We start from the raw sequence: 25,755 nt of genomic DNA on the forward strand, positions 1-25,755 counted from the left end.
GAATTCCTATTCTTCTCAATGTTACCCATAATTTGTCATGATCCACACAATCAAATGCCTTTGCATAGTCAATAAAACATAAGTAAACATCTTTCTGGTATTCTTTGCCTTGAGCCAAGATCCATCTGACAACAGCTATGATATCGCTTGTTTTGCATATATTCCCTTTATTATGTTGAGGAATGTCCCTTCTCATCCTATTTTTCTGAGATTTCTCGTCAGGAATGGTTGTTGGATTTTATCAAATGCCTTTTCTGCATTGATTTATATGATTATGTGATTCTTCTCCTTTGTTTTATTTATGTTATGGATGACATTGATTGTTTTCCTAATGTTGGATCATCCTTGCGTACCTGATATGAACCCCACTTCGTCATAATGAATTGTTTTTTGGATATGTTATTGGAATCTATTGGGTAGGATTTTGTTGAAGATTTTTGCATCTGTATTCATGAGTGATACTGATCTGTAGTTTTCCTTTTGAGTGATATGTTTGTCTGATTTTGGTATCAAGGTTATGCTTGCTTTATAAAATGAATTTGGGAGGATTCTGTCCTTTTCTGTGGTTTGGAATAGTTTGAGTAGAATTGGTGTCAATTCTCTGAATGTTTGGTAGAAGTCTCCAGTGAAACCATCTGGGCCAGCCCTTTTTTTAGTTGGTAATGTTTTTTTTATAACCTGTTCTATTTCTTCTTTTGTTATTGTTCTGTTCAGCTTTTCCACCTCAGTCTGTGTTAGTGTAGGTAAGTGGTGTGTTTCTAGAAATCTGTCTGTTTCTTCTAGATTTTCAAATTTCTTGGAGTACAGTTCTTCATAGTATGCTGATATTATCCTTTTTATTTCAGTTGGTTCTGTTGTAATGTTGCCCGTAATGTTGCCCATTTTGGTTCATATTCATGTTCTTTCTATTCTCTCCCTCTTTTCCCTTGTTAAGTGTGCTAGTGGTTTTTGTCAATTTTATCAATGTTTTCAAAAAACCAACTTCTTGTCTTACTTATATTTTCTATTTTCTATTTCATTGATTTGTCCTCGAATCTTTATTATTTCCTTTCTTCTGGTGACTGTCGGCTTTTTTTGCTGTTCTTTTTCTAATTGTTGGAGATGTTGGTTTAAGGTGTTTATTTTGGTTCTTTCTTCTTTTTTGATGTGTCCATTTATTGCTGAAACTTGGCTTTGATCACTGCTTTCGCTGTGTCCCAAAAATTTTGGTATATTGTATTTTCATTCTCGTTTGATTCAAGGAATTTTTAAGTTCATTTTTTATTTCTTCTATCACCTGGTTGTTCTTGAGGAGGGTGTTGTTTAGTTTCCAATTGTTTGCTGTTTTTCTGTTGATCTTCCTATTGTTGATTTCTGATTTTATACCTTTATGATCTAAAAAGATGCATTGCAGTATTTCATTGCCTTTAAATTTATTCAGGCTTGCTTTATGGTCTAATATATTGTCAGTCACCAATAATGTTCCATGTGTACTGGGAAAGAATGTGTATCATGCTGTTGTTGGTTCAAGTGCTCTGTAGATATCTATAAGGTCAAGTTGGGGGATTGTATTGTTTAGTTCTGGGTCTTTGTTGAGTTTCTTTCCAGTTCTCTCTTTCATTGAAAGTGGTGTATTAAAGTCTTCCACTGTGACTGTTGAGTCATCTCTTTGCCTTTTCAATTGTGTTAAAGTCTATCTTATGCATTTTGGTGCTCTTCCATTGGGTCCATATATATTTATTATGGTTATATCTTCTTGTTCGAGTGATCCTTTAATCATTATATATTGTTCTTCCCTGTCTCTTATGGTGGTTTTTGTCTTAAAGTCAATTTGATCAGAAATTAATATTTCCACTCCTCTTATTTTGGTTGGCATTTGCTTGGTAAATCTTTTTCCAGCCTTTGATTTTTAGTCTATTTTTGTCTTTGTCTCTAAGGAGTGTTTCTTGTAGACAGCTTTTCTGATTACCTGGTGCTGCTCTTCCAAGAATGTACCCCAAATGGGGTGGCTTTATGAAACAGGAGTTTATTCTCTTACAGTTTTGGAGGCTTTAATTCCGAGTTCAAAGTGCCGGGCTCTAGGCATGGGGTGAAAGCCACTGAAGCTAGAGGTATCTCTTCACTTGGGCAGCTGTTGGCTGCTGAGGATAACAAGCCCGAGAACAACATATATAATGGCACAGTCCCAATGTTACCAAACAACATGGCAGGCTATTGATTCAAGTCTGTTGAAAGTCCCAAGATAGGCAGAGCATGGCAGGCTGCTGAACAATGACTTGGCTACATGTTAAGTGTGCCATAAGCTAGAGACTATTCTCAAAGCTGCTTCTTATTTATGGGAAGCAAACCACATCCCTAAAACAGCTTCTCAGCTGATTGTGGTAGATCCCACTATGGAGTTGATTGCCAGTCTCATCATGGAGAATAACTACCACTAGCTGCCAGCCACTCAACCAGACCCAGCCATGTTGACACCAACCTTAACTCCCAGAACAGCGTATTGATGGGTAATGTTTTCTTATTCTGTCTACAGCTCGCTCTCTCTCTTGAGTGGTGCATTTAATCCATTGACATTCGGTGTAATTATTTACAAGTATGAATTGGTTATTGTCATTATGTTAGGTGTTTTTTCATGGTATTCCTGGTTTCTTTGTTCCATATAATTTTCTGTGCTGAGCTCATTATGTTTATGAATCATGTTATCATTTCCTTTGTTGCTATTGTTTTAGTATTTGCTAAATATTTGTACTTGTTCTCTTTTTTATTGTGATGTCAAGGTTTATCATTTTTTTTTTTGAGGTTACCCAGTGATTTATAATTTTCTCCCTGAGTTTAGAACAGTCCATTCTATCTTGCAATTCTCTTGACTTCCTCACCATTTAGAAGTTCTGTAATTATTATACTTTTTTTTTCTACTCTTTTTGGTTTGTAGTTGTCCTCATTTGTCAATTGATGTCTCTGGTTCCCTGTTTACAATCTTCTAAGGTTATTTTACTTTGGATACTTCTATAGCTGTATTGGTTTCTGGGTTATATCATCTTGTGTATTAATAGTCTGTTGTTGTTTCTTACTGTCGGTTTTCTGTTCAGAGGACTCCCTTTAGTATCTCTTGTACAGTTGGTCTGGTTTTAACAAATTCCCTTAATTTTGCTTATCTGGTCATCTCCTAATTTCACCATTATATTTGAGGGATAATTTTGTGGATTTATAATTCTTGGTTGGAAGTTTTTCTATTTTTAGGGTTTTATATATACTATCCCATTGCCTTCTCACTTGCATGGTTTCTGCCAAGAAATCAGAGTTTAGTCTTATTGATTGTCTTTTGTAGGTAACTTTTCTTTTTTCTTGTGCTGCTTTAAGGATTCGTTCTTTGTCTTTGGTTTTTATGAGTTTGATGATGATTATGTCTTGGTGATTTTCTTTTGGGGTCTGTCCTGAATGGCTGTATTCTCATCTTTCATCATACCAGGGAAGTTCTGTTCCAACAAATCTTGGGCAATTTTCTCAGTGGTTTTCTTTTTCTCTTCCTGTTCTGGTATTCTGATTACATGTAGGTTATTCCTTTTGATGGTATCCCACATGAACCTTAGGCTTTGTTCATTTTGTTTTGATCTTTTTTCTGATTGATCCCTTTCCAAAGAGTATTCAGGTATTTGTCTTCAATCTCATTAATTTTGTCTTCCATTGATTCAAGTCTGCTCCTTTGCCCTTTCAATTTGTTATGCATTTCTGAAGATTTAGTATTAATCTTCTGGATTTCTATTTGTACATTTTGTATCATTTCTAATTTTTCATTTAGTTGATGTATTTTCTTATGAAATTGTTCTGGGGTTTTGTCTGAGTTTTCTTTAATTTTTTTCAGTGTTTTTTCTTGATCTGACTCTCAATCCTTTGAAGATACCCAAGTATAATTCTTTTGAATTCTCTATCAGGAAGTTCCAGTGCTGCTTCTTCCTCAGGGATGTGTTCTAGGTCTGTATCCTGCTCCCTCATTTCTTCTGTTTTATTTTGCTTCTTAGTGTGGATTGTGATGGTCTGTTGTCTCTGAGGCATTGTGATGTTGTTGTATTTAGATTTCTGTTAACTGTGTGGAGCAGTTAAGGGTTTGTCAGGATCTTCTTGGTGGTCGTTTATCCTTGGCCAGTTGGTAGAGAAGGAAGTGGTGGCTCTCACTTAGTGAGTGGAGCTGCAGGAGGTGCAGGTGTGATTGAGTTGTATGTGCACAGGTGCTGTCTCCCACTCAGTTCGACAAATACAATAATTCAAAAACCATTAAACAAGTAAAAGCAAGTAGGCACAAAACACACTGCATAAACACACAGGAATAATCACCAAGAGGAAAAAAAAAGAACCTCCCCCTGGCAATATCTGGGGAGGGGATAAGAGAAAAGAGGTAGAGTAGAAGAATAATGAAGAAAAAAATGGGGAAAATGCAAAAAGAAAGACAAGGAATGGGAATTAGCAATGGGGAAGAGAGAAAAAGCTGTAAACTAGAACCTGGGAAGGGAAGAATAAAGAATAATAAAAATCACGGAATAGAATAATAGTAATAATTTTAAAACAGACAAAAACAAACTTAAAAAAAAAAAATCTGGGTGGGGCAGGGAACCCAGGCTCTGCCAGAGCACACAGACTGGGATGGAATTCCTGCCAGCCCAGATGAGTGAGAGTGAGGGATGGCCACACTTCCATTCACCAAGAGGGTGTGGGGTATAAGAATTGGAAGGAGAACATCACACCTTTCCATTCATTTGCATCCAGAATATCCTTATGGTTCCAGGCAAGTGGAGCCCATTCTTTGGTCCCTGGAACCTGAGAGAACATTGTCCACTTTTAAGTATTGAAAATGGTTAAACTGCTTGTAAACATTGAAAATGGCTGGTCCCTCTGGACAGGCAAAATTCCACAGCTCAGCCTGTGTCCCTCTTCCTGCTTCTCCTCTTATTCACTGGCCACCAGTGCAGTCCTCCATGCAGCCTCTGGCTAGCAGAACTTATTTTTAGGTTAATTCTTAGGGCCTTGAACCACTTGGCAATCTCCAAGCTCTCTGTGCAGTCAGAATTGCTGACAGACCGTAGCTCCATATTTGTCCTTATTGGAGTTTTCGTGCAGGTTCTTCTACTTGTTGGGGTATTGTCCACTCATGAAGAGGGTCTGTATAGTTTCTCTGCCTATTCCGCCATCCTACCATTACTCCTCACAGTGAACTTCTTGCGCATTTGATTGTTTTGTTAAAATTTCTTTAGCCTTTTTGCATCAAGTCCACACTTAGTTCTCAGTAACCTGTTTACACTCATTCAGCTGCTTGGCCCACTGGTCCAGCTTCTTGGTGAATGAGTGTCTTGTTGTCCCAGGGTGGCATGATCCCGTTCTCCACCGCTTTCTGTGCATCTCCACATCTCCACCCCAGGTGCAGTTCTGCCAGTGGTGGGACGGGAAGTAGAGTGAAAATTTTTTCTTACTAAATTCTGTTAGAAAATTTAATGTGTGTTGTCATATGTTAAGGACAGGTGGAAGATAGTTATAGGGAATTTGTTAGGTCCTTTTATTTGCTTTAGATAAAAGCTGTGATTGAATTATAATTTAGAGGCTGTCTTTCTCTAAGAACTAAGAACTACTCCATATTTCTGGAGATCTGTTTAGTATTGTATAAAAATTAAGACAGAGAGCCTTATTTCTCACAGGTATCAGGTATTCTAACTGTTTTGAGCTTTGATCATTGCTTCTTGCATATCTGGTATCTAAAAATATATTAATATATTAATCTCTGTTGACTTAGTAATAGAATTATTAAGAACATTTGCAAGTGAGGGAGATTCAACTTTCTGTTACGGAAAGTAGTTTGTATTTTACTTTCACTTTAATGCTCTAGTCCCCTCTTACAGTAAGATGGGTTGTCAGTATACCTATGAGCATGGTCTAACACAAGTGTTAAACTGCTCTCCTAACAATGTGTTCAATCAGCTAAAGTGTCCAGGTGATTACTTTATTGTGGTTCTAGAACTCCATATAGGAGCTTTGGTGGTGTAGTGCCTACGGGATTTGACTGCTAACCAGAAGGTTGGTGATTCAAACCCATCAGCCACTCCTTGGAAGGAAGGTTGGGCAATCTCCTTCCGTAGTGATACCGCCTCAGAAACCCAAGGAGGGGTCGCTATGAGTTGGATCTGACTCAACAGGACATAACAACAAACAACAACAGAACTCCATATAGTAGAGTGTAATAGAGATGCTGTGAACTTGAACTTTTCAAGAATATATGCTCCAAGTTGGCTACCTCAACCATAAAAGAGCCTAACTATAGCTCCTGAAGTATAACCAATCTTTTTACCATATTGAGTAATAATGTAATTTTAGAAGCTTAATGTTCATTAAAAAGGAACATATTTGTACTTATTTGAAATGGTTAATTCTTGTGTGATGATAGTTACCTGAAATACATTTGGTACTTATAACCAAGCAATTTCTTTCATAATATGTACAATAGGGTAATTTTTCAGTTCTTAAATTCATTTTAATAATGAATAAGAATAGGATTTAATACAGAAAGAAAATAAAAACTCAAGGACTGGGAAGTCTTTTAATAAAAGAACCTATTTAAACAACGGTTTGTTTCACAGAAAGATAGTCAGTTTTAAGAAGTAGAATCTTTAGTGGTTAGTGATTAGTTAAGTGCTGACCAAAGAATTTTTTAAAGTCTCATGGATTTGACCCAAAGGAGTAAGGTTTATCTTGGAAGGTCTCTATCACAGGCACACCTCATTTCATTGAGCTTTGCTTTATTGTGCATCACAGATAATTTTTTTGTTGTTGTTAATAAAAAACAATAACAAATTGAGGTTTGTGGTAACCCTATGTTGAGCAAGTCTGTTGGCATCATTTTTCCAACAGCATGTGCTCACTTCATGTTTCTTTGTCACATTTTGGTAAATCTCACAGTATTTCAAAGTTTTTCATACTGCTGTTGCATACTTATTAGACTACAGTACAGTGTAAACATAATTTTCATGCACTGTGAAACCAAAATATTAGTGTGACTCACTTTATTATGATATTTGCTTTATTGCAGTGGTCTGGAACTGAACCCTCAATATCTCTGAGGTATATGTCTGTAGTCAGATATTATTTGACTTAGCCCAGTGTTTAAAGTGTTTGGCTATTAGTGGAAAAGTCAGGTATTTGAACCCACCAGCCACTTTGGAAGAAAGATGTGGTAGTCTGCTTCCATAAAGATTACATACAACCTTGGAAACGCTATAGGGCAGTTCTACCCTGTCCTGTAGGGTCACTGTGAGTCGGAATTTACTTGATGACACCGGGTACAGGTGTTACAAGTATTAGAGCTCTAATTTTTGGACAGAGAGGCCGTGTGATGGTTATGTTTGTATGTCAACTTGGCTAGGCCTGATTAAGTGGCTGGGCAGCTGGATGTAGTACTCCCCATGATGAGACTGGTAAACAACTCCATGGTGGAATCTACTGGGAGCAGCTGAGTAGCTGCCTTTGGGTATGTGGTCTGCTTCCTGTATATAAGGAGAAGCTTTGGGAATGGTCTCTAGCCTGTGGCATGCTTGGACCCGTCATGTAGCTGTGTCATTGCTCAGCAGCCTGCTGTGCTCTGCTGACCTTGGGACTTACAATGGGCTTAAGTTAATGGCCTGCCGTGTGGTTTGGTAACAGCGGGACTGTGCCTTTTGACTTGTCAACCTTGGGGCTTCTCAGCCTCAGCAGCCAGCAGCTGTCTGAGTGAAGAAACACCTCTAGCTCCAGTGGGCTGGGAGCAGGAGGCAGAGCTGGATCCCAAGTTTGAGGGGCTTTACCCAGCCCCTAGAGCCTGGCACTTTGAACATGGACTTAAAGCCTCTAAATTGTAAGAATAAACTCCTGTTTGTTAAGGCCATCCCATTTGTGGTATATTTCTTGTCAGAGTGGCACTAGGTAACCAGAACAGGCCTTAACTAGTTGGTGATAATAATTTTATTTCTTTTGGTTGGATGGGTAATTTAAAACATAAGTATGTTTCCTTTTTGTTTCAGTATTATTCATCAAATATATATTTTTAAGTTTGTGCTAAAAAAGTAGTTAGTGTTTCATTAATCAATTTAGTCAAATAATTACTAGCAAAACTTGTCCAGTTTACTTTGATCAGATAGTAGTTTCTATAGCAGTGGTCTTACACCAGTAGAAAGGTGTAACATTCCCCTTTTTTCCCTTTCCAAGTATGGCTTAACCACTTTCAATTTTTTGAAAATCATCATTGACTCAACTGTTAATAGCAAGTGTATATAAATATGTGACTGTCTTTGATATGCATGATTTATATTAATTGTTTCTAGTGTAAATATTCTTAAGACACTGTAGAACTGCAAAAATGAGCAAAATCATAAAGCCTATTTTTCCCACAGGTGCTCGAGTTTGGCTTTTCATTGGTTTCATGTTGATGTTTGGGTCACTTATTGCTTCCATGTGGATTCTTTTTGGTGCATATGTTACCCAAAGTAAGTAGTGATTGCTCCTTTATTATATAGGAGAGATTCAGATACATCTTTTATATTTAACTTAATCTGTTAAGTCCACCTAAGGTAAAATTTATTTAGTTAATCTGAAGAAATTAATTCTGTTGAAGATACCTAAGTTATTTAGTAGAACAGCTTGTTTATTTGTTTATTGTATATCTTTTTATTGAAACAACTGGGATCATAGGATGGAGTAGGGTAGCCCTGGTTAGGAACTCAAGCCAGTGATGAATTTGTGTCACTTTTTGTCATCTCTACAATTTCTAATTTCCTTTCTTGGACAGTCAGGCTCTTATTATGGAGGCCCATTTATTGAGGGTTGCAGTAGTAAATGTGAGAAAACCAGCACAGGTTCACATACCCTAATTGACAGTTCCAGAATCCACAATGCTCTGTGTAAACCAAGTTTTTCCATAACCAAATTGGCCCCAGAATCTGACCTCAACTATCCAGGGCTAATTACAGTCTTTATTCCATTTAGTGTAAGTATTTAAATGTTTTATTACAGGAATATTGATGTATTTAATTATGAGATGCTGGCCCAGACCCAGTAGGAGGTACACTATGTAATATATGCTGTTACCATTCTTAAATATGAAACTTTCTGAATTCCAAAATCTTTCCTCCAAGGATTTCAGATAGGGGTTGTGGACCTGGATATGTTTCTTTCCACCCATACCTCCTCCAACCCCAGCCTGTAATTTTTCAGACTCAAGTACAAGGAGAATTTTTTAAGGGCAGGATTGAAGGCATATATGTACTCTTGATGGAGCTCTCTGGTGGTGTGGTGGTTAAGGCTATTAGGCTGCTAACCAGAAAATGAGTGGTTTGAACCCACCAGCTGCTCCATGAGAGAAAGATGAAGCAATCTGCTTCTGTAAAGAATTTTTAGTCTTGGAAACCCTATGGAGCAGTTCTCCTCTGTTCTGTAGGGTTGCTGTGAGTTAGAATTGACTCAGTGGCAGTAAGTTTGGTTTTGGTTTTTATGTTCCCTTGATTCAGAAAGAGTTGATATAGTGGAATGAGCTCATGACACCATTATAAATTTCCTAACTGTGCCAAGCATCATGATATTTCATTCGGAGTGGTATTGAAAAGCAGAACCTAGGCTCAGCAGCATTATAAGACCATTTCCCTGTCTCTATTCCATCATGCCAGAGACAGTCAGTCTCAGATAATATATTCATTCTCTGACCCCACCCTTCTGGAATCTCTTTGTCAGCCTTCTTTGCTTAGTTATTGTATCTCCTTGTCGAATCACAGTTGACCTTGGAGTACTTTTGACAGGATTCCCTTAAGTCTTACAACGTTGATCAATGTTAAGATCTTTGGAATGCCTTTGACTTTTCTTTCTCTTTTCCTTAGCACAAAATAAGTCAGAGTATAAGAGGACAGTGGTTGGCTAATATATAGTCACCTATACCTAAAATGTGTAATTTTTATTAAAAACGCTAATAGAGTATACAATTCTGGTGTAAAGCTCATCTGAAGCAAAGTCCTTTTTTTTAAACAGCTTTATTGGGATATAATTTGCATACTATGTAATTGACCCATGTAATATGTACAATTCATTGGTTTTTGGTGTATTTACTGAGTTGTACAACCATTAGAAGGGACCATTCCCTGGAGAAGGATGTCATGCTTGGTAAGGTGGAGGGTCAGCGAAAGAGTGGAAGGCCCTCAATGAGGTGGATTGACACAGTGGCTGTGGCGATGGGCTCAAGTATAGCAGGGATTGTGGAGCTGGTGTGGGACCGGGCAGTGTTCCTTTCTGTGCATAGGGTCACTGTGAGTCGTAGACAACTTGATGGTACCTAACAACAACAACAACCACTATCACAATCCCATTTTTAAGACATTTTTATCACCCTGAAAAGAAACTTTGTATCCATTATTAGTCACTCCCCATTTTCCCATAACCCCCCAGTGCTAAGCATCTACTAATCTATTTTCTTTCTATATGGATTTGCCTATTTCATATAAATGAAAACATTCAGGAAAGTACATCTTAAACTCATTTTATCACTGACTATAAGAAGAGTGGGCTGTTATTAACTGATTTTTCTCAGAAGGTCTGTAGTTACTTGGAGTAGCATGTGAAAAATTTCAGTTTCTATAATGAAAATAGGAATAAATTACCATTCCTGATCTCCTCTTCCTATTTATACAGTGTTGCTCATTATATACTTTTTTAAAAAATTATTTTTAATTTTTATTCTGTTTTGGGTGAAAGTTAACAAATTTATTTTCCATACAGCAGTTGATCTGTTGTAGAGCGATTATGCCTTTATTTCGAAGTGCATTTCCAACACGTTTCAAATCCTTTTCTATACAAATTTTTTGAACTGTTAATGATCATAATAGTAGCTAACATTGTATAGCACTTATGGACCAGGCTGGATACTGTTATGATGCCCATTTCTTAGATGAGGAAAATAAGGTGTAATGAATTAAGGAACTTTGCAAAGATCATGCATTTAGTCATTGGTAGAGTTAAGATTCAAACCCGGGGATCTGGCTCAAAGTTGGAGCCTTTAATCATGCTCTTGCCTAAGGCATGTGACTGCTAACCAGAAGGCTTGGGGGTTCAAACCCACCAGGCACTCCTCAGAAGGAAGGTTGGGAAATCTACTTAAGTAGTGACACTGCCTCGGAACCCCAAGGAGGGGTTGCTATGAGTTGGATTTGACTCCACGGCAGTGGGTTTGGCTTTTTGTTTTTGGTATGACATCAAAAGCTGAAAGTTAAATCACTTTCTTCATCCTACCCAGTGTTCTTTTAATCCACATTTGTGGTTTTATAGAAGTTAATTATCCACAAAAACTTGGTTTCCAGTTTTTCTTTTCTTTACCTATGGAGATAGTAATCACTCCCATCAAGATAGATTCAGTGAAAAGCATGTGATGAGTTGTAATGATCCTTTTTATGTCCATCAGATTCACAAAAATAAAATTCCTGAATTAATGAAAGAAAATAAAAGAGTATTAAATAATTAGGAATTGAATTTGTATTTCTCTAACGTCTTTATTTCTGTATTGGCTGTAGGGAAGCAAAGGGACAGGCATATGTCTGCTGCTGTTTTACTCAGTGGTATTGATACAGCTAGAACCATAGTAGTTTGAAATAAAGAGAAAACCTGCTAAGTTTGTTGTCTTTTATCTAGAGTGAAAGGAACCCTAATATATTTTTTAAACAAATTTGTACTCCAACTTAATAGCTGAATTTATTTAATATCCATAAACGCAGTGTAAAATTTAAAAATTTAATGGGATAGTTTTTTGAGCATGGAAAAATTCTTTTGAAAAGTACATTTTAGTGAATATAAGTCATTGGGCAGCAACCTTTATGTTTCCTAGGATAACTGCATTTTTACAGAAGCATAAGATTGAGATTTTCTTATTTTGAGTTCATTATAGATTTCTTGCAGTTAATGACTAGTATTTTATAATAACCAAATCCACCGCCATTGAGTCAATTCTGACTTACAGTGCCCCTATTTGACAGAGTAGAACTGCCCTATAGGATTGCAAGGCTGTACAGTCTTCACAGAAGCAGACTGCCCATCTTTCCCCCACAGAGAAGCTGGTGGATTTGAACCTCTGACCTTTCAGTTAGCAGCAAGCACTTACCTCTGGGACTCCTTTTGTAATAACAGAGTATGTCATTATGAGTGACCCAAATACTTTGTTACTACCATTTGCATTTTGTAATCTGATCTGTTTTACTTTTTTGTGTGTGTATGTAGATACGGATGTTTATCCAGGACTAGCTGTGTTTTTTCAAAATGCACTTATATTTTTTAGGTAAGTTGACTGATTTCTCAATCACACCTGTAACATTTGCAGATGTGTCATCTTTGTTATAAAAGTACCATATATATGGAACACTTAAAAAATCCCTGGGATTGCTTAGAATGGATAGAACGTCTATTAAAAAGTGAAAATCCCACTGTTGCAGAAGAACATCCCATAGGCCAATTAAATAAGGGTCTTGCTATGTGGCAGGTGGTCAGCTGCATGCTTTTTATATATTATCTTTTTATTTCCCATTTAATTATCTTAAATATATAAATATCAGGTAAAATTCCCATTTTATAGATGAGGAAATAAGGCTCAGAACATAAGGACCCCTAGCTAGTATATGTAGAGCTAGCATTTGAACCCAGACTCCTGCTTCCATAGCCTGTGCTTGTTCAAAAAAGGATATCAAATATGTTCATTAATTTACAAAAAAAAAAAAAAAAAAGGAATATCAGAGATTAGCTGGTTATTAGGCCAACTTGTGAGCTTCCTTTGTGCTGGGCCCTGCCTAAACACTGGGGTGCAACTTCTTTTCTGTTTTCCTTTGCAAACTTATCCTCTACTCCTGGCCTCTAGCTTTTGAAGTTTCTTAAGGCTTAGTTCTAAGCTATCTTCTCTTTTCCTCTCTCTAGATAATCTTATTTATGCTTAGAACTTGAGTTATTGCCTATATGCCAGTGGGTCACAGAAGTCTATTGTCAGGTCTAAACCATGTATCCAGATTCTTAACCTCTTCCCTTGGCTGGTTGGCATTTCAAATCCAAGACATCAACAGGCTTTCAATTCAACTCATGGCCCCAGAGTATCCCATCTCTGTACCCCCATCCCCACTCCCCACTTTGCTGAGATGACTCCCGCTCTTTTAGATCTTGGTTCAGTCACTGCTTCTTCAGGAAAATCTTTCTTGACCTCTCTAACTAGGTCAGATCCGTATATTTCACTTTCATGGTAACATGTACCTCTCCATTATAGCATATATATATATATATATATATATATATATATATATATATATATATTTTTTTTTTTGTAGTTGAAATTTTACATTTATTTGATTGTCTTCCTCGTTAGCAAATTTGTTTGCTTTGACCCAAAGTCACATTCTCATTTCTTAGCTACATATCTACTGCAAGCCAGTACTTGGTATACAATAATTATTTGTTGAAGAAACAAAGAATTACAGCATGACCTAGGCTGAAAATGTATGAAGGGTGCACTGAGGTGGTATAGTAAAATGTTGAGGAATGCAATAATTAACTAAACTAGTATAAAAAGTTGTTGCCTCCTCTCCTGCTTTGGTGAGGGAGAAGCCTAATAGGTATCTGAAGTAGGTGAATAATATATCTCTTGAGACCAAGAAGAAAGGGTACTGAACTTACAACTAGATTAGGGTTCAAATTCTAGATCTGTTATTATGTAAATAAATTAGATAACTGCTTTAAAAAGAAATTGCAACATGATCTGTTTTAGGATGTTTCAGTTATTATAGCTCAGGTAGTGTTTTGTTCTGTTGTATATACGGTCGCCGTGAGTTGGAGCCGACTCGATGGCACCTAACAACAACAAGAGATGCAAAATGGCCCTGATACCTACCACTATGAGAAATATGCCCTCTCCTTACAGGTTTGCTATATAATAACTTCCCAGGCTGTAAGGAAGAATACTTAACTAAGTTCAGCCATCTGGGTTGACAACCTGCTTTATAAACTTTGTGAATTCAGACCAACAACAGCATGATTATTAATTTTAGAAATTGATAACAAAGGCATCAGTGAGGTACCTGTCAAAGAATATTTAGAAAATAAGTTCTGTGTTGCTTTTTGCACATATTTTTTTTCTCATGATTGATTTTTCTATCCTTCTAGCACTCTGATCTACAAATTTGGAAGAACTGAAGAGCTATGGACCTGAGATCGCGTCTTAAATCACATTTCCTTTTTGTTATATTCTATTTGTAGATAGTTTTTAATCTCTCAATATAATTTACACATTGCCAAATGGAATAGATTGTACACTAAGTGTTTTGTTTCTTTACATTTTTATGCTGAGGTTTGAAATAATTTTACAAAATTTGTCTTTTTTTTTCATTGAATAGTTTGTTAATATGTACATAATATAGGACTATATATATCGGATGATGAGTATCAGTTTTTTATTCCTGAAGATTAAAACTTGATCTGTTCCCTGAGCCAGGGTTATATCATCATGTCATTTTACAGCTAACTACTGTTTCAGTATATCTAATTTCTGAAAATACGTCAACATAAAGCTCCATGTATCTGAAATAAGCACTGAGCCATTGGAAAAGGTATTTCAGCAAGTTGTAATTTATTTTGGCTTAAAAATGAGATTTTTTTTAAAGGAGAAATGTTAGTTCTTATATATTAAAGAAGTAGACTTTTATATGAAGGATTTTTTTAAATGGCCTGAAGGACTAGTTTGAAAGCCTCTTTTAGAAACAATTCCTCTGACATGCCTTTATTTGAGAAGGGATAATGAATGATCAACTATACTGAGTTCTTCTATAAGGTTTATGTAAAACAACTGTCAGGCAGCTCAGCAATATGTTTCTTATAAAAGCAGCTTAGATACTGCTCCACTGGGATTAAACTTTGGCAGCCTACCATTATCTACATTACAAAATTCAATTATCAAGCAAGTTTGAAGCAACTGCAATTTAAAAGCATGAACTATAGAACAAAAAGGGGAATAATTAGTTTAAAGATAAAGCATTTCCTACCTAAGGGAATTTTTATGACCTAATGAAAAATTGTTTCATCCACTTAATCACCAGACTGCAAGTTTTTTTTTGCTTTAGCCTCACTTTGGGTGAAACATTCCTGGAAAATACCATCTTCAAATTAAAAGTTCATGCTCTAATCAAATAATTCTTTTACTGAGTTTCAAATACTGTATTTGTACTATATGTACTCCTGTGAAAGATTTCAGAGGGTAGTTGGGTCTTTAAAGCTATTTTTACTTTCATTTGTTACACAAGTTTTATGTTGCACTTTATAAAATCTGAGAAGGATTTTATAGAGCCTTTGTTATAAGATAGAATAATATCAATGGTATTAAAATGTAATTTTTAATGCAAGCCTTATTTTGCTTAACTTCTCTCTCTGAGAAAATTTGCTGGGCACAGAGTATGAAACAGGTTGTGGAAAGCTGTGCCTTTAATTATTGAATTAATACCACATTGTTTAATTACTTCTTTCTTCATTGTTGTTTTTCTTCAAAAAGTCAGTAAACTGCATTGCTTCCAACAAATTGTAAGACTAATTACTTGTTTCCATTTATAACCTGTTAAATACCACGTCTCATGTACTAATACTATTAAATTTGTTGGAGAAAATGAACCATAAAAATGGTTCGCTTTTCATTTTTCGATTATTCAAGTAGATCTGATCAAAACAGCCATTTACTTTCATAAAATAAAGAGAATATACCCAGACCTGTGCAGTGCTAGTATGAAGATTAAGGAAGGACATCCCAGAAGACCAACTAAAATTGTGACTTTTGTTTTTGACTCTGCCATTAATTTTTTTAATTGTGAGTAAATCACCTCCTTTCCTCATTCTTGTTGTTGTTATTAGGTGCCGTTGAGTCATCTCCTACTCAGCAATCCTGTGTACAACAGAACGAAACACTGCCCAGTCCTGTACAAACCTTACAATCCTTGCTATTCCTGAGCCCATCATTGCAGCCACTGTGTCAGTCCATCTCATTGAGGTCTTCCCCTTTTTCGTTGATCCTATGCTTTACCAAGCATGATATCCTTCTCCAGGGAATGGTCCCTTCAGACAGCATGACCAAAGTAGGTGAGATGAAGTCTGGCCATTCTTGGTTTTAAGGAGCATTTCGGCTGGACTTGTTTTAGGACAGATTTGTTTGTTCTTTTGGCAGTCCACAGTACTTTGGGTATTCTTCACCAACACTGCAACTCAAAAGCATCAACTCTTCTGTGGTTTTCTTTATTCATTGTCCAGCTCTCACATGTATGTGAGGTGATTGAAAATACCATGACTTGAGTTAGGTGCACCTTAATCTTCAAAGAGACATCTTTGCTCTTCAACACTTTAAAGAGGTCTTTTGCAGCAGATTTCCCCAGTGCAATACGTCATCTGATGTCTTGCCTGCTGCTTCCATTGGTGTTGATTATGGAACGAAGTAATATGAAATCTTTAACAACTTCAATCTTTTCTCCATTTATCTTGATGGTGCTTATTGGTCCTGGTGTGAGGATTTTCATTTTCTTTATGTTGAGATATAATCCATACTGCAGACTGAAGTCTTTAATCTTCACCAGTAAGTGCTTTAAGTCATCCTCACTTTCAGCAACTCAAATTGTGTCATCAGCGTATTGCAGGTTGTTAATAAGTCTTCCTCCAATCCTGATGCCATGTTCTTCTTCATATAGTCCAGCTTCTCGGATTATTTGCTCAGCATGCAGATTGAATAAGTATGGTGAAAGGATACAACCCTGACATACTCCCTTCCTGATTTTAAGCCATGCAGTATCTCCTTGTTCTGTTTGAATGACAGCCTCCTGGTCTATGGACAGGTTCCTGATAAGTACAATCAAGTGTTTTGGAATTCCAATTCTTCTTAATGTTATGCATAATGTGTTATGATCCACACAGTTGAAAGCTTTTGCATGGTCAGTAAAACACAAGTAAACATCTTTCTCGTATTTTTTGCTCTGAGCCAAGATCCATCTGACATCAGCAATGATATATCTCGTTCCACGTCCTCTTCTGAATCTAGCTTGCATTTCTGGAAGCTCTCTGTCAATATACTGCTGCAACCATTTTAAATTACCTTCAGCAAGATTTTACTTGCATGTGATATCAACGATATGGTTAAATCATTTCCACATTCTGTGGGATCACCTTTTTTTAGAATGGGTACAGGTAGGGAGCTCTTCTAGTCAGTTGGCCAGATAGTTGTCTTCCAAATCTCTTGGCATAGCTGAGTGAGTGCCTCCAGCGTGGCATCCGTTTATTGAAACATCTCAGTGAGTATTCCATCAATTCCTGGAACCTTGTTTTTCACCAATTCTTTTAGTGCAGCTTTGACTTCTTCCTTCAATACCATTGGTTCCTGATCATATGCCACCTCCTGAAATGATCATCTACCAGTTTTCTTTTGGTTTAGTGACTCTGAGTATTCTTTCCATCTTCTTTTGATGTTTCCTGCATCATTCAACATATTGCCCATGGAATCTTTAAATATTGCAATTGCAAACAAAACACAACTCCACTGTGGAGCTGGATCTGACTTATATAATGACCCCTCCTTAGGTTTCTGAGGCAGTATCACTACAGCAGTAGATTGCCCCCTTCCTTCTGAGGAGTGGCTGGTGGGTTTGAATCACCAGCCTTCTGGTTAGCAGTCAAATGCCTTAGGCGCTACACCACCAGAACTCCTATATTTCAATTAGAGGCTTAAACTTTTCCCTCAGTTCTTTCAGCTTGGGAAATGCCAAGTATGGTAGTTAAGTTTGTGTGTTAACTTGGCAAGGCCTGGTTGAGTGGCTGGGCAGCTGGATGTAGTATTCCCCATGATGAGACTTGTAATCAACTCCATGGTGGAATCTACTGTCAGCACCTGAGTAGCTGCCTTAAGGGATGTGGTCTGCTTCCTGTATATAAGGAGAAGCCTTGGGGAATGGTCTCTAGCAGATGACATGCTTGGACCCTGCATGTAGCTGTGTCGTTGTTCAGCAGCCTGCCATGTTCTGCTGACCTTGGGACTTAAAATGGACTTAATGGCCTGCTGTGTGATTTGGTAACATTGGAACTGTGCCTTTTTACTTGTCAACCTTGGGCTTATCAGCCTCAGCAGCCAGCAGCTGTCTGAGTGAAGAAATGCCTCTAGCTCTAGTGGGCCAGGAGCGGGAGGCAGAGCTAGACCCCGAGTTTGCGGGGCTTTCACCCAGCCCCTAGAGCCCAGCACTTTGAACTTGGACTTAAAGCCTCCAAATTGTAAGAAAATAAACTCCTGTTTGTTAAGGCCATCCCATTTGTGGTATATTCTTGTCAGAGTGGCACTAGGTAACCAGAACACCTAGCATGTTCTTCCCTTTTGGTTTTCTAACTACAGGTCTTTGCACATGAAATGTGCAAATAATTGACTGTCTTCTTGAGCTGCTCTTTGAAATCTTCTGTTCAGCTCTTTTTTAACCTGTTGATTCTTTCATTTGCTTTAGCTACTTTCCGGTGAAGGGCAAGTTTCATAGTCTGTTCTGACATCCATTTTGGTATTTTGTTTCCTGTCTTTTTAATGACCTTTTGCTCTCTTCATGGATGATGTTCTTGATGTCATTCCCACAGTTCCTCTGGTTTTCATTCATTGGTGTTCAATGCATGAAATCTGTTCTTCAGAGGGTCTCTGAATTCAGGAGGGTCATATTTTGGCTTTTGTGGACTTGTTTTAATTGTCTTCAGCTTCAGTGTGAATTTGCATATGAGCAGTTGATGGTCTGTTTCATAGTCAACTCCTGGCCTTGTCTTGGCTGAAGATACTGAGTTTCCCCATCACTTCTTGCCACAGATGTAGACAGTCTGATTCCTGTGTACTCTGCGTGGTGAAGTCCATGTCTATAGCTATTGTTTGTGTTGTTGAATAAAGGTATTTGCAATGAATAAGTCATTGGTCTTATAAAATTGTATCATGTGATCTCCAGTGTTATTTCTCTCATCAATGCCATATTTTCCAACTACCAGTGATTTTTCTTTGTTTCCAATTTTTGCATTCCAATCATCAGTGATAATCAACACATCTTGATTGCATGTTTGGTCAGTTCAGCCTGCAGAAGGTGGTAAAAATCTTCAGTTTTTTCATCTTTGGCTTCGGTGGTTGGTGTGTAAATTTGAATAATAGTCGTATTAACTGGTCTTCCTTGTAGGTTTATGGATATTATCCTATCACTGACAGCACTGTACTTCAGGAAAAATCTTGAAACATTCTTTGTGATGACGAGTGCCATGCCATTCCTCTTCAATGTGTCATTCCCGGCATAGTAGACCATATGGTAGTCTGATTCAGAATGGCCAAAACCAGTCTATTTCAGTTCACTGATGCCTGGGATATCAATCTTTATGGGTTCCATTTCATTTTTGACAACTTCCAATTTTCCTGCATTCCTACTTAATACATTCCATGTTCCAATTATTAATGAATAGTTTGCAGCTTTTTCTTCCCATTTTGAGTCATGCCACATCAGCAAATGGAGGTCCTGAAAGCTTTACTTCATCCACATCATTAAGGTTGGCTCTACTCTGAGGAGGCAGCTCTTCCCCAGTCGTAATGAGTTTCCTCATTAGAAAAATAAGAAAATTGTACCCACTCTTACTGGCCTTTGTGAGCTACAGAGAGTAGAGTCCCTGGTAATAATTTGAAAATATGTATCACTGCTACACAGATTCAGTGTCCTTTGGCTCTGAGGTTTTTGTTTTGTTTTTTTTTTTTTTTTGGTGTGTATAAAGACCAATATTACTAGAGGATTCTATTTTTATTATGTTATTTCTAAGGATCCTTGTTATAGTCCTTGGGTTGTTGCCACTCATGAAGAAAAAACAGACCAGATAGAAACTTTTTCTCAATAAATAAGACACATTAATCAACATAATGAAGTAGCAAGTCTCAAGACAAAGATTGATGCTATCACACCATGCAACATCTGCTACTTGAGCAAGAACACCAAGGGTGTTTGACATAGATGCATTGAACTCATGTTTTCTAAATTTTTCCATAATAGGGTTTTCAATAATAATGTCAAACTCAGGAGCATTTTTCAGTTTTCATCACTTCTATTTAGATTCAATTTCTATCCAAAGAAAGGTGACCCAACAGAATTCAGAAATTATCTAATAATATTAATACCACATACAAGTAAAATTTTGCTGAAGGTAAGTAAAATATGGTTGCAGCAGTACATCAACTGGGAATTGCCAGAAATTCAAGCAAGACTCAGAAAGGGAATGTGGCATGAGGGTTGTCATTGCTGATGTCAGATGGATCTTGGCTGAAAGAGTACCAGAAAGATGTTTGCCTGTGTTACTACCTGTGCAAAGGTATTTGGCTATGTGGATCATAACAAATTAAGGGTAACATTGTGAAGAATGAGAATTCCACAAAACTTAATCATGCCCATATGGAGCCTGTACCTAGACCAAAAGGCAGGCAGTCATTTGAAAGGAACAAGGGGAAAAATGGTTTAAAATCGAGAAAGTTGTGCATTAGGGTTGTAGCCTTTCAGCATACTTACTCAGTCTGGGCAGATACTCCAACAAGCTGGATTATTTGAAGAAGAACATGGCATCAGGATTGGAGGAAGACTCATCAGCAACTTGAGATATGCAGAGGTACAGCTTTGCTTGCTGAAAGTGAAGAGTACTTGAATCACGAAAATGAGTGCCACCTTCAGTATGCTTTAAACCTCAACATAAAAAAAAGAAGTCTTTACAGTTTGACCAATAAGCAACATGATATACAGAGAAAATACTGATGTTGTCAAATAATTCATTTTACTTTGATCCATAAAGCACATGGAAGCAGCAGTCAGGATATCAAATAGAATATTGCACTGGGCAAATCTGCGAAATACCTCTTTAAAATGCTTAAAAAGCAATGATGTCATCTTGAGGACTAAGGTGTGCCTGACCCAAGCCGTGATGTTTTCAGTAGCTTCATATACATGTGAAAGATGGACAATGAATAAGGAAGAGTGAAGAAGAATTGATGTCTTTGAATTATGATGTTGACAAGGAATATTGGATATGCCAGAAGAATGAACAAATCTGTCTCAGAAGAAGTACAGCTAGAATGCTCCTAAGAAGGGAGGATGGTGAGACTTGCCTCACTCACTTTGAATATGTTATCAGGAGGGACCTGAAGGAGGACATCATGCTTGGTAGAGGGAAGACCCTCAGTGAGATGGATTGACACAGTGGCTGCAACAGTGGGCTCACACTGCATTGAGTGTGAGGATGGCACAGGTTTGGGCAGTATTTCATTCTGTCGTACATAGGGTCACTGTGAGTCAGAACAACCAACTGACAACACCCAACAACAATAGCTCACATTTTGTTAAAAGGATGCTCAAATTAAGCCTGTGCTTTTGTTTCACAGCAAGCACTTCATTATCGACTGTTCAGACAGGAAAGATTAGAAACTAAAGTAGAAACAACTCGGAAGGAGAAATGATTATTTGAATCATTTTGTTGATTCTCTTTCTGTTCCTTTTAAAAAAAGCAAAATAGCATGAAGTGATAGCTTCCACACTTTTCTGAAGAATTCCTGAAGGAAATTAGGCCATCCTGTTTTAATCCTGGAGTAGCTCTTTATCTTGAAGGAATTAGGACATAATTTTTTGTTTTCACAACTCATCCATTGTCCCAGAAATAGTTTTATTATAACTCAATTTCAATAAAAATGAGGTAATATATAATATGCTTTAATAGCTAAAGACAATCTTATTCTTGTCCTTCCCTCCCCTCAATTTCATTATACCCAAAGCCTAAAATATTTTCTCCTCTGCCTCCTGTTCCCTTTTTCTCTCATACCTTAAATTAGCAAGTTTTCCAGATAGCTAAAGAATTCCCATTGACTTGTTTTCCTTCAACATATACTGTTATTTTTTCATAATCATGCCTGCCATAGTCCATCATTTCTTTCCTCATTTAAAACTGTCAGCTTCATTTTCCTGTTTTAGGGAATGTCATTTCTCTGCTCAGCAGTGACAGCTAACATTGTTAACTGAATGCCATGTCTTGTCTCATTTCATTCTTACAGCATGGAGGTAGGAACTTCTATCCTCATGCACAAATGAGTTTACGGAAGTACAGAGAGAGTAGGTAACTTGCCCGTAGGTTGGGGTCACAGCTCACACCCTTTCTTCTTGACCTCAAAGCCTTTCTTTTCTCAGCCATCATTTCCTAAGTTGTCCATAGCATACTGGTGTTCTTTAAGGTGTAGCCTGGAAGAAGGTGTGTCATGGTCAAAAAATTGAGAAACACTGGGACCAAAAGAGATTAAAGCCCTCCCTCTCCCCTGCAAAGTTTGTTTTAGAGTTTGTTTTATGTACATTGTATTTTTTTATCCACAGTAAAATGCCTTTAAAATTTTTTAAATAATTTTTTTTGTTGAGAATATACACAGCAGACTATGTACCAAATCAGCAGTTTGTAAATGTCCAGTTGAGTGACACCGATGACATTTTTCAAGTTGTGCACCCATTCTCACTCCCTTCCAAGTTGTTCCTCTCCCATTGATGTCAACTCTGTGCCCCCTGAACTGTCTTAACTTTTCCAGTTGCTGTCAATTTGACCTCATACAGGTGTTCATTAATAGAGTTCTTTAAAAGAACACAATGATCAAGGCAGACTACTAATTGAACTAAACTACTTAGTTTTAAGAAGACCTCTGGGAATATATTTGGTTTAAGGTTTAATATCTCAGGACAGTAGTTCAGTATGTTTTTAGGAGGGAGTTGATGTGTTTCCCTACTTGAGATTTGAAAGTTTCTCTCTTAAAACACTTTGAGAAATATCATTTGTGGAAATGCTATTTTGATCACTTTAAAAGATTGAATGTTGTTGTTGCTATGTGCTGTGGAGTCAGGCCTGACTCATAGTGACCCCTCCATTGGATTTCTGAGGCAGTATCACTGGATTGCCCAACTTTCCTTCTGAGGAGTGGCTGATGGGTTTGAACCACCAGCCTTCTGAGAAGCAGTCAAGTGCCTTAGGCACTGTGCTACCAGAGCTCTGTGCCTCTCCCCTGGTGCTAATTTCTGAGTCTTTTTAAGAGATTGAATAGGTCTTGGAAATTAAGAGAGAGGCACATTTAAGTAGGATGCTTCTGGCCTTGGGAAAAGCCCATGGCCAGCCTAAAGTGGAATAAAAAAAAGTGATGAGGGAGATGGGAGGAAGAGCATTTCTAGTTAGTTGTATTGTTACTGGAGAATTCTGGAGTTTTTGGAGTTGGGATTCCCGGGCAGTTATAGAATTTATGCTTAAATTGATACACTTCTCCCTTATTATGGAACTGCCACTTAGCAGCTGTGTGACCCCGATACTGTTCCTGCATCAGTAAGTGGGGAATTGATAACTAACATGAGAAAATGGCCAGCATAGTTCCTGGAAATAGAGATGATCAGTAAATGTAGACTCTGCTCTTTGCCTGAAAAGGATGTTTCCTTCCTCATTCGATGGTATTTTAGCCTTTTGTCACAAGGTGGCGCCCTACCTTAAAAAAAAGTCCCAAGTCAATTGGTTTTTGTTGTTTAAAGCCTGTACCATAAGCTTAAATCATTTTACACAGTCTTCAGGTGGCTCTTCAATTCTTCATTTGTAGCAAATAGGATATTTTATATTTCTACAAGTAGATGTGACAGGGCAGACTTTCCATACCTCGTGGATTGTGCCAGTAGAGTCCCTTAGATGTTTGACCTTTGGGAGCATAGTGGGCTCTCTCCTACCTTAGAGGTCTGGATGGAAAACTCCAGAGAACTGTCAGGAAAGGATGCAATTAGGACTTACTTCCACCTGCTAATATCCCAGGTGCCAAACAGTGATTCAGTATGATGCTACTGTGAAATTCACTATGAATTTTGAAATTCATAGTTACGAAAGTTGTGGTTTTAGAAATTAACTATTTTAAAACAATTTCATACAGGAAAGTCACAAAAATAGCACAACAAATTCCTGTATAACCTTCATATTCCCTGAATGTTAGCAGTTTACTACATTGGCTTTTTTTTTTTTTTTTTTTTCCTGACAATATAGTGAGACATTATGCTTCTTTACCTTCAATGTGTCTACTTTTCCCAAAACATAACTTCATTACAATATAAAAATTTGGAAATTAACATTGATACAGTACTTTATACCCTATTCAGACTTTTCCAATTGTCCCTTTAGTGGGCTTCATAGTGAAGAAAAATATGTATTTTTTTTTTTTGTTCCAGGATCTAACCCATGATCACACATTGCATTTAGTTGTCATGTTCCTTTAGTGTCTCTTAAATTTGGAATAGTTTCTGTCTTCCATAGCTTGGCATTTTTAAAGAAAGCCCCTCACTTTGGGTTTGCCTGATACTTCCTAAGGCATTTGACTGCTAACCAGAAGGCTAGTGGTTCAAACCCACTAGGCATTCCTTGGAAGGAAGATTGGGCAATCTACCGTAGTGATACCGCCTTGGAAACCCAAGGAGGGGTTGCTATGAGTCAGATCTGACTTGACGGCAGTGTTTGGTTTTTTAGTTTTTTTCCTTATAATCACGTCCAGTTTATGCATTTTTGGTATGAATATCACAGATATTTGAAGTTTGATTGCCTGGTTCAGGTGGTGCCCACCATGTTTCTCCACTATAAAGTTGCTAATTTTTCCCTTGTATTTAGTAAGTCAGAAGGAAGACTGGGTAATCTACTTCCATAAAGATTTATTGCCTCAGAAACCCAAAGGGCATCTCTATGAATCGGAATCAACTCGATGGCAGTGAGTTTTTCTTTTTTTTTTTGGTTTAGTTAGTAAGGATCTTGTGGGAAGAGAGACTGATTAATTTTTAATAAATAGGCATTATCTGGAGTTAAACTAAATTGATCCTGTGATGTGAGAGAGGACAGAACAATGTGCATAGACTAAATTATAATTTTTACCTTCATATATGAAAGTTTCTTATCTGATTTGAGAAAAATCCAATAAAGGGGGAGGGGGGGAGGGAAGAATTAGCCTTCTTCTGAAATTTGTATTTTCAGTCTATTCCCTGTTCCAGTTTCTCTTAGGTTAGAGCATTCTGCATTCGTTTTATATGAAACTTGTGGTATTATTTCAGTGATAAAAATGACTCTCATAGAAAATTGTTGGGAAATACAAAAGAGTAGAAAAAAAGAAACATTACCTAATGTCTGCTAGTGGCAAGAAAATGAAGTCTACAGGTGGCATTTTGGTGTACAGTATGTTCTTTGTGGTTCTTTTGCATTTTAATAAAGTTGTGGACAATGAATGAGGAAGACTGAAGAAGAACTGATACCTTTAAATTGTGGTATTGATGAAGAATATTGAATACACCATGGACTGCCAGAAAAATGGACAAATCTGTTTTGGAAGAAGTATAGCCAGAATGCTTCTTAGAAGCGAGGATGATTAGACTTTGTCTTACATACTTAGAACATGTTATCAAGAGGGCCAGTCCCTGGAGAAGGACATAATGCTTTTTTTTTTTTTTTGTGATTTGGGTAAAGGTTTACAGAGCAAATTCACTTTCCATACAACGGTTCACATATATTGTCTCATGACATTCACCACAGTTTACCACAATGCAACAGCTCCCCTCCCACTTCCTCCCCATAGTTACCTCTTCCCTGTGTCCACCCCTCCATGCACTCCTGCCCCCTGAGCTGTCTCCCTGTGCATAAGCAGCCCTGCTTTCTCCCATGATTGTTCTCTCCAAG

The 25,755-nt window shown here is 37.3% G+C and overlaps 1 protein-coding gene across 1 annotated transcript in view; it reads left to right on the forward strand.

Moving 5' to 3' along the window:
* Nucleotides 1-14,206, forward strand: part of TMEM50B (transmembrane protein 50B) — a 44,875-nt gene extending 30,669 nt beyond the window's left edge. Inside the window, exons 4-6 of the mRNA XM_007941276.2 lie at nucleotides 8,385-8,477; nucleotides 12,241-12,298; nucleotides 14,161-14,206. Coding sequence (XP_007939467.1) covers nucleotides 8,385-8,477; nucleotides 12,241-12,298; nucleotides 14,161-14,206 — 197 coding nt within the window. The remainder of the gene's footprint in view (nucleotides 1-8,384; nucleotides 8,478-12,240; nucleotides 12,299-14,160) is intronic.
* The last annotated feature ends 11,549 nt before the right edge of the window (nucleotides 14,207-25,755 follow it).

Source organism: Orycteropus afer, unplaced genomic scaffold (assembly GCF_000298275.1).
Source record: "Orycteropus afer afer isolate SDZICR_OR568_19922 unplaced genomic scaffold, OryAfe1.0 scaffold00078, whole genome shotgun sequence".
In the NCBI taxonomy this organism is placed as follows: domain Eukaryota; kingdom Metazoa; phylum Chordata; class Mammalia; order Tubulidentata; family Orycteropodidae; genus Orycteropus; species Orycteropus afer.